The sequence below is a fragment of the Glossina fuscipes genome, unplaced genomic scaffold, assembly GCF_014805625.2.
Source record: "Glossina fuscipes isolate IAEA_lab_2018 unplaced genomic scaffold, Yale_Gfus_2 0, whole genome shotgun sequence".
NCBI classification, from domain to species: domain Eukaryota; kingdom Metazoa; phylum Arthropoda; class Insecta; order Diptera; family Glossinidae; genus Glossina; species Glossina fuscipes.
Genome location: NW_023998414.1, coordinates 6,117,230 through 6,126,819, shown reverse-complemented (window position 1 = coordinate 6,126,819; position 9,590 = coordinate 6,117,230). Strand labels below are relative to the sequence as shown.

Genomic DNA, 9,590 nt, shown 5'->3' with positions numbered 1-9,590 from the left:
TTTTTTCGTTTTGTTTAAATTTTAAATTTAGAAAAGAGAGAGAGAGAGAGAGAGAGAGAGAGAGAGAGAGAGAGAGAAGTACTTTCAGGCAAAGACTATAACCTTAAAAAAAATTCTACAAATCGTGAAAATACAGATGCTACAGAGGATATTGAAAGTTTCAATCGTAGCTGTACGCGCGATTGGTTGTTGTATTTCGTAAAAGCTTATTCATATCGAATTCCATAGTCAGCAGCAACATTGGCATTTATTTCTATTGTCTCTCGTCTATTGTTTTATGTGCGTGTGCAACAAGCACAAAGGAAAATAAAAATGCAAGAAAATATTTTCCCCTCGTTTCTAAAAATCACAGCTTGTTCGAATATTCGCTACCATAGACGAATAACAATAATAGTGCAATTCGTAAATTTAACAATCATTGCAAGGCACCGAACGAACGAGCACACACTAAACCGCAAAACCATATCAAAATATAACGAAAAAGGAAAAAAAAAAAAAAAGAAAGGGAAATAAATAAAAATAAATAAATAAATAAATAATAATAATAATAATAATTATATGCAAATGGTTTCCGTTAGAATCTGCTTTGGATAGCTTCTCCTTTAGTTTTTCTTTCTTTTCTCAGTTTTCATTACTCAACACTTAAGCATAACAAAAGGCAATGGAATTGCATCGCTTTTCCTCACACGCATATTAACCAATGAAATAATTGCTGCTTGGCTTATAGCTTTTATGCACTTATTTATTGTTCTTGAACATTATGATTGTTTTGCTTTTGTTGTTGTTGTTGTTGTTGTTCGTTTTGTTGATTTTTGTATTTTTTGCTTCTTCTAATTAGAAATTATTATATTTGCATGCAGAGAATTGTCAAGTACAAGCAGAGAAATACTATCACTTGTGCAGTATATTCCAAGTAAATCAAAAGAGCTTTTTACCGAATATTTTACATAAAATGGAATTTAATAAAAGAAAAAAATTCTTACACCAAAAATCTTTTTGAAAGAAAAATTACCGGGTAATCAACTTGATTTTTTTTTTTTTTTTGTTAAGCATGTAATATGTCATCTAGTTCGCTATAATAAAACGTCCTCATAAATTTGTCTTTTCGCGTAGTTCAAAAATCCATGATAATTATAGCGAAGTATTAGACTAAGGAAAGAATTTCCAAAGTATTTTTTTTAAAGCTCTTGCCCTTGAGCCAAAACACGTCCATGTACCAAATCTCATCGAAATATCTTCAAATTTGCGGTGTATAGATTGAACACAAGAACTGGCAGTGGGACAGACGAGCGTTATATTCAAAAGATAGGTATTGTATGCATCCGCATAAGTTCAATTTACCCTTGAACCACAAGTAGTGTAGATGATATTAGCAAAGAGATCTTTAATCTTGAGACACTACCCCAGTAAGCAGGCATATGAATTGATTCGCTATATTCCGATTCAATTTTGGGAAGTTAAAAACTTTTCAATCGCACTTGGCTCGGCAAAACCTTTACTTTCAACTTATTTGATGGCTCTATATTAAAGGTCAAAGGTCGATTAATGCAGTAGAAGAAAATTGGAAGGAGGATTTCAGAATTTGAAAATGTGCTTCGTTAAGTTTTTTAAGTATTAGCATTAGCCTACTTTGAGGGTGAGTGCAAACAAGTTGACTAATTAACTTAAAAAATACATTTCCTAGGCATGTAAGTATGAAATCGTAATTTTCGTATCAAAATTATATAAAAATACTTTATTCAAACTATTGCTCATCGATAGCTGTAAAGCTGTATATTTTTTTCCCATCTGTTGGATTTTTATTTACCTGCGTGTCAATACCGTGTACACATTGAGAAAATAGCTAGAATTGGCTAAAATTATGTTCACTAATCAATAAATTGCTTGACTGAGTAAGAAAAACGTATTCTTTTGCAAAAAAATCCGATCTTATTTCAGAAACTAGAAAATCACCGCGAAATTGTATTCGACAGAGAAGAGTCGCCTTCACATTGGCCAAGCCAATGCTGGGCTTAAACGATTTTTTTCTCTTTTTTGTCATCAAAAATTCAACGCGTTCCATTGCTATGAAAATAGGAAAAGTCACGCCAATAGAGCCGTTCGAACTCATAAGCAAATAATCGAAATAATATGAAATTTTGACAGTCATCGTTTCATGAGGTTTCATATTTTCTACAAATAATGTGAGTTTTTTGTGATAAGCGACATTTTATTAATAGGCCCGAGATTTTATTGACCAATATGTTACACTAGGTACGTAAATATGCAATCGGAATTTGCCCATAAGTGGCTTTAATTACGCGTAAGGAGAGCATCCGTCTCAGAAATTCCGTTTTTTTTTTTTTTCTTTTAAACCTTTGGCATCTAACAATAGTAAGCCGTTGTAAAAATCATTTTACAACATTAAAGAACATTTTTTTTTTATCGTATCCTAACTGGCAAGGAAAAGTAAATCTAGTTTGCCAATATTACGCGTAAATATCCATGGGTTGATTCAAGCGTTCTATTCACGGCGAGCGCGAGACTGAATTGCTGTGATAGGGAGTATGTGAACTCTAAGCGGTTTAGCAACAATCAGCAAACGAACGAATGGAGAGAATCACAAAATTAAATTGACTTGAGATATAAATATTTTCAAAAAATTCTGTATCACATAAACGGAAACACATATCTTGCCTACCCTCATCATTTTCTGCAAGATAAAGGTATTATTAAGCAATAAAATTGCATTTCCCTAAAAGTAGATTACATATTTCATGCGTTCAAATGTGGAAATTTATCTGCAATATATATTTCAAGAGCAACAAAGCTGCTTCTCTTCCCAGAAATTAATCTTTTTTTTAATTTATATATTTTTTTTTTTTGCTCCTTATGTTTTCCCCATTTTGTAATATTTCTATAAGTCTTAATGGACATTTTTTTTGCCTATAGGCAAAATTCATCTATCATTATATTACTTAATGGTTTTAACGCATACGTCAAGAGCATCACTCATAAGAATCCTTGTACGATTGGAATGTTTTTTTTTTTTTTTGTTATAACACAATTGCAACTGTTTATGTCCGCACTAAATGGTAATACTTGTTGTTTTGTATTCTAAGTCAATATGAGAAATTTTACTGTAGGAGTAAACATAATTATGGAAAGATATTTGCGGTTAGCATTAACTAAGGAAATGATTGAACATAAATGAAAATCTAAAAAATTGAAAATTATTTCAAAGTTTGTTATTGAATGAAAAAAAAAGCTTTCTGTATGGTCTGCGGTGAACATAAATGCCTGGCTTAACAGGCCCTATTTAAATTAATGTTTTGAAGAAAATATTAATCGATATATATGTGAAGTTCATTTATACTTAAAGAATTGGTAGAAAAAAAATTGATTTTAATGTTTTATTTTCCGAGGGAGCAAAAAGTGTTATAAAGTCACGAAACGATAAATGTGATACTAAGGGCAGCCCATGAATGAAAATTTTCACCTGAAGTGATACATAATGTTGCCGGAAATGTTAATCTACAATATGCTCATGTTGTTTACAGGCATCAGATCTTAGCTCAATTTTTTTTGCTAACTAATGCATTTTTATTGAGAGGCAATGTATAGAGGCAGCGGAACTGTTACATGGTTCTTAAAAAATTCTTCGCTAACTTTCTAACTAATGCCTGTGGAAAATTTAATAATTTTTCTTTTTACTTTGAAATCTAATTTTTAATGTTAACGAACCAATATATGATACACTTTACTTGAAAAGATGCTTGATATTGCCATTAAGACGTCGGAAGACGTCGTAAGCTAAAACTTAAAACGCAATAGATTTAAAGCCAAAAAAAAAACAAAGTATGAATCCTTAAAAAACAACTAGTATATGCATATATTTACCAGGTGCTATATTTCTTATATGTAGCCATTAAATAAATTTTAATAATCTTTCTACAAAGGACTTTCTATTTTCTTACTTTTCTTTTAATCCTATTTTCATCTCATTTAACGTTCAAAAGAAAAAGAAATACTAAAAATATTGAAATTAAACGGCATTTATTATTGGCTTTTCTATAAAGCGGAAAGTTGACAGCACTTGCTTCAATGTAAGAGAATCAGTGCTACCAAGTTTCATTATATCAAAGTTTACGGGAACAGCTGTTTAGTGAGAATAGAAACCCATCGCAAGCAAATGTAAATTTTATAAATTCTGAAATATTTTGCAACAAATTAAATTAAAATAAAAAATTATGTTAATTCTTTTAAAAATATGCTTAATTGTATTATTAGCGACCTCGGAAAGTTATAGTGAACAGGTGAGTATTGAAAATTTTGTAAACTCTTTAATGTTTTAAATATTTAATTTTTGTTTACAGCGAACTTATTCGCAATTGCCGGCGAAATATGTGGAATCAGTGCAACGTTCTACGCATACGAACAATTGGGCCGTTTTAGTTGATGCTTCGCGTTTTTGGTTTAACTATCGCCATATTGCTAATGTTTTATCCATTTATCGTTCGGTTAAACGTTTAGGTATACCGGATTCACAAATTGTGTTAATGATAGCCGATGATATGGCTTGTAATCCCCGTAATCCGCGTCCGGGACAAGTGTATAACAACGCTAAGCAACATATTAATGTTTATGGTGATGATGTCGAGGTCGATTATCGCGGTTATGAAGTAACGGTAGAGAACTTTGTGCGATTATTAACGGGTCGTACCCAAAATGGTACTGCGCGTTCAAAGAAGTTATTAACAGATGCCGGTAGTAATGTCTTAATTTATTTAACGGGACACGGTGGTGACGGGTTCTTAAAATTTCAAGACTCCGAAGAGATAACCAATCAGGAGTTGGCCGACGCTGTTGAACAGATGTGGGAAAAGAAACGGTAAAAAGAAAGCAAAACAATTTGTGACTTATTAACGCACTGGTATAGAATACTTAATTTTTAGTTATAACGAACTATTATTTATGGTGGACACTTGTCAAGCGGCCTCGTTATATGAAAAATTCACATCACCCAATATCTTGGCCGTAGCCAGTAGCTTAGTGGGTGAAGATTCGTTGTCGGTAAGCATCTTTATCTTATTTATATATGTATATATTTTTCTTAACTGACCTTTTTTTCATTCATCTCAATTTTTAAATAATTTGTACTTTGAGTTATTTTTTTTCTTGTTCAAAATTACCAAAATTTTTTTTGCTTGTTAAGATCGTAAAAAGAACCTAAAATGCTTTTTTGTGTATAGAGTGTCTTGAAAGATGCTGAAAATTGCTCGTTATTTTTCTGCTTGAAATTTTTAGCATCATGTTGATCCCTCAATAGGTGTATATATGATTGATCGTTATACATACTATGCTCTTGAATTTTTGGAAAGAGTTCAACCCAACGGTGATGAAACAATGGCCGAATTTGTGAGTACAAATTTGTAAAAGGAATGACAATTTAATATAAAGATTTCTTTTTAAAAAATTTGCGCAGCTGAAAGTATGTCCGAAACATGCTTGCATATCGACAGTCGGTGTACGTAAAGATTTATACAAACGGGATCCTAGTCAAGTGCCCATTACTGATTTTTTCGGCAGCATAAGACCGACAGAAATTATAACTGGTCGAGTAAATATAACGTTAGCCGATGAAGAGTAAGTTGCAATGAAAGTGAACGTAAGAGAATTTGGCTAAAAACTATTTGATTTTTTTTTATCATAATGCAGAGATTTTATAAAGGTCATGGAAGAAAAACGCGATTGTTACAACGAGTTGAATTTACGTTTGAAAATGGATCAACAATTTCCAATGGATGCGTTTTAATAAACTTTTAACTCTAAAAGGCTTAGAATAAATTATTTTCTTGTTTTATAAAAAACAAATCGTATTGCTCGCCTTTATTGGTTTCATATTTTTAGCTTATCTTCGTTGAGTTTAAATTTTTTAAGATTATTTTAATTTCAATTCTATGGCTTAATTATGCGTGCTGTAGTGGAATCTCTAATCATGGCATTGAAATGATCCGTGAATATTAATTCTATCAATAAACAATGCTTCCGCAGGCAGTTACCGCGTGTGAAAAATAGATAAAAACTGTGCAGAGAAAGCGTTCAGTGGAGTTAGAAGTAATGTTAACTATCGTGAAATATCCAAAAAAGTATCCTTAGGTTTCATTCAAAAATTTCTTAAGTGTAATGTCTGTTTTCCGGTAAAGAATTTACCAAAGCCAAGGAATACCATGGTTGCTTTTATTTTATACAAGTTGTTTAGTGTATTGTCTGTTGTAAACGTTCTCCTGACCGCAAGACAAAAGCTATCGCCTTCAGATGTGTCAGAAACATTGAAAGTTCTTGCACGTAGGTTGGTATTAAAAATGCGTCAAATCGGCCGAAGGACACACCCACAGCACCACCTAAACTTAGAACAACTCTGTTTTTCAAAAGTAATAATAAATTGATTTTTTGCTTATTAGTCAAATTATTTGCAGTAAATATGCAAAAATTGAAACGCGTACTTTACGGGCGATGTTGTAGCATCTGCACAAAAGTCAGAAAATTTGACCGCACCTACGCAATATTGTAATGTATCGAAATTGAATTGATTTTTCAATACCTTTATAACGCGCAGAAACAAGCTTCGAACGCATCATAAAGTATACTAATTCTTGGCCAATTCCAAATTTAGGATACACTTAAACATGGTCATCTGCGCGCCTGTTCACCTGTCTGTTCCCGCAATTTTGTAATGTTTGTGGTAAATATTCTACCGTTAGCGAAAATAAAGAAAGAATTTGAAAGCACACGCCTCTAAGGGCCATACATCTCTCGTAAAAAAACATTTATGTTGAGAATAGAAAAAATCAAGCGCCCCCACTCCATAATATAGAGCATGAAAATTTTATTCTTTTATTTCTTTTGTCTTTTTTGGCATAACGGTGATGCGTATAAAAGATTCGAACCCGACCATAAGTTTCGTACTTGTTCTTTAAAATATTTTTACTTGTCCCTGTTATACTTGCCCCCCTTTTATTGTCCTACAAAACTATGTATGGCAAGTGCAGCGTTGAACGTTTCATGGTCTTACTTTAACCATTGAAACTCGGTATATATCTTATCACTAATATTTAATTATCCATAACAACCAGAGCAAATAATATTTCGAAGACTTTTGAAGTACTGTTATTATAATGTTTCTTACGCTAATGAAATAAATTCTTAAACTAAAGGAAAAAAAAAGGGAATAAAAATGCAGTATTATTAATATAAGCTACCAACTCTATATTTTACGAAGGAAAATTATATATTGAGTCTAATTGCTTTAATCAAGTGCTGTTAAGTTAATGCCCATAAGATTAGTTGTTCCGAACACGATTGCTTTAAGAAAGTCAATCTCAAATTGTAGATTAAAGTTGAAAGATTTTATGAAAGATTCATTAGTGTGTTGTTATTATGTAACCAAGGCAAATTCTCTGTATTGATCTTGATATTTCCGAATACTAGTTATATACAGTGAAGGAACAAGGCGAGGGTCAATAGAGGACTAGTGCTGATAGTAATTTGAAATAATAAAATAGGAAATTAGGTGCAATTACCAATGGTTTTGGGAGTTGGGCTGCAAAATCCAAGATATTAGATTATCTCTCCATTTTTTGGTTTATAGATAGTACTCGTTTAATAGAATACTGTTATTGATTTAATTGAAGACCACATACTTACATAAGCAACGAGTCAAACTGATAAAATTATTGCAAAAAATTTTCATATCGTGAAAGGGTCTTCACATGTTACAAAACATGTTTGGAAAAGAACTTCTCGATTAAGGTACACAAAGGAAAAAAAAGAAATAAGAAAATTATTTTCTGTCGCGATCGAATCTTCTATACCCGTCACTGATGTCTCAACAACGACAAATGAACTACATTTTCATGCTCTATACTAAGCGTGAACGCGCCTAAGTTTAGGTCACTTACAAATTCTTTTTCAATATATTCTTTTTTGCGAACGGCAGAACGTTTACTATAGATACTACACAGACGGGGCAGACAGACAGACTTCGATGCGTTTCAAATTTGAAACTGGTCAAGAATTTATACCTTTTTGGAAGTTTGAAACCTTGCTCATGTGCGTTATAAAGGTATTGAGAAAAAAAATTAAATTTTGATACACTATAATAGCGGGTAGGCGTGGTCAAATCTTTCGACTGGTGCTACGGCATCGCTCGTAGAATATGCATTAAAATTTGTGTACAATTTACAAGTAATAGGCAAGAAACCAATTTTTTATTACCTTTGAAACACGGAGATCGATAGCTTGATTTTTGCGACCAAGAGAATATTTACAAAGGCCATTATGCCGACGAACATTCGTAAATCGATTCATAATTTGATGCTGGTCAAGAATATGAATACATGCTTCGTGCGGGTCTCTAAAGCTTCTTTATAAGCGTTGCAAATGTTTTAACAAAACGAACGTATTCCACATCCTTAGGTGACATGTATAAAAAAAATAGGTTTAGGACAACTCGACTCTCTTCTTCTATAAATGAGTTATAAGATCGCTTTGAATTAAAATTAATCGCTTGGGTAAATACGTTATATACCTCACAGATATCTTTCTGATTTTTTGTTGTGTGTTTGTCGATTCAGACGTCTCTGTGCCCTATCCAAGTGTAACATTATAACATATTTACGTACTACTTTTTCGTGGGCATTCAAGGTTCATGTACAAGTCGATATAAATTTCCTTCCTAAGTTAAGTGTTGGTTAGGAACAGAAATAGGCTTTGGTGTATATCCTCAACCAGCATGAACAAGATAAGTAACTTACATTGTCCGTCTGTCTGTCCGCCTTTTAAAAACAACGTTTATTCGACTTGGTTCTCACTTATTTCTCTTGTCAAGCTTAAACGGTCTAAAGATTCTTGTTTAGTTAGCAGAAAATTGTTGCTAATAAAAAAAAACTTGTTGCCTTTAGTTTAGTTTAAGTAGTAAAATAATCTACACATTGCGTTATTGGATCCATTCCTTAGGCGCTTTGTTTGAATATATTGTGTTATGTTTCAGAATGACACAACAAATATATATGTGTGTTGGAGCACTGCGCTGGCAGATATGCTATGTTACAGTTACAAAATAGTATGCTTACGTTTCCATAGCTTGTTGCGTTTACAGTGCTCGCTGTTTCGAAATATATTTATTTTTTAGAATAGAGTAACAACTCAAACTCAAGCATGTATCGAATATCAATCACAACATCCGGTTTCTTATTTTTCTTTTAGTTTTCAATGATAAACGATTTTGTTAAAAAAAAATTAATTTTTATTATCCATAAATTATTTTTCTAACTCATTTTTATTAATTTATTAAAACAAGCTTTTGTTTTTGTTTTCTTTTTTATTTTTAAATTATTTGAATTAAACTAAACATTGATGCAACTAAAATAATATCACTTATGTATCATAAATTACACGAGATTTTCTCGTAACTTAAACACCTTTACCGCACTCGTATTTACGTTCACAGCATTCGGGGTAACCACGATTGGTGTTAGCGAAATCGCGCATTTTACAACCCTTGGGCGGTGCCATGGCCGGACAACTATACAAATTTTAAAAAACGATTA

At 32.1% G+C, this 9,590-nt stretch overlaps 2 protein-coding genes across 4 annotated transcripts in view; one reads left to right on the top strand and one right to left on the bottom strand.

The window, feature by feature from the left end:
* The first annotated feature begins 4,153 nt into the window (after window positions 1-4,153).
* The window catches only part of LOC119634001 (putative GPI-anchor transamidase), a 62,513-nt gene continuing 57,076 nt past the window's right edge, over window positions 4,154-9,590 (top strand). The window contains exons 1-6 of one of the 2 annotated variants that reach the window (XM_038027908.1): window positions 4,155-4,295; window positions 4,356-4,870; window positions 4,935-5,052; window positions 5,287-5,397; window positions 5,465-5,625; window positions 5,698-6,866. In XM_038027908.1, coding sequence (XP_037883836.1) covers window positions 4,230-4,295; window positions 4,356-4,870; window positions 4,935-5,052; window positions 5,287-5,397; window positions 5,465-5,625; window positions 5,698-5,794 — 1,068 coding nt within the window. In that variant the 5' untranslated portion in view covers window positions 4,155-4,229 and the 3' untranslated portion in view covers window positions 5,795-6,866. Of the gene's footprint in view, window positions 4,296-4,355; window positions 4,871-4,934; window positions 5,053-5,286; window positions 5,398-5,464; window positions 5,626-5,697; window positions 6,867-9,590 lie in introns of those variants that run through there. The other variant, XM_038027900.1, reaches the window with a different exon arrangement.
* The window catches only part of LOC119634015, a 968-nt gene continuing 699 nt past the window's right edge, over window positions 9,322-9,590 (bottom strand). For both annotated transcript variants that reach the window (XM_038027920.1, XM_038027928.1), the window contains one exon: window positions 9,322-9,565. In XM_038027920.1, coding sequence (XP_037883848.1) covers window positions 9,454-9,565 — 112 coding nt within the window. In that variant the 3' untranslated portion in view covers window positions 9,322-9,453. The remainder of the gene's footprint in view (window positions 9,566-9,590) is intronic.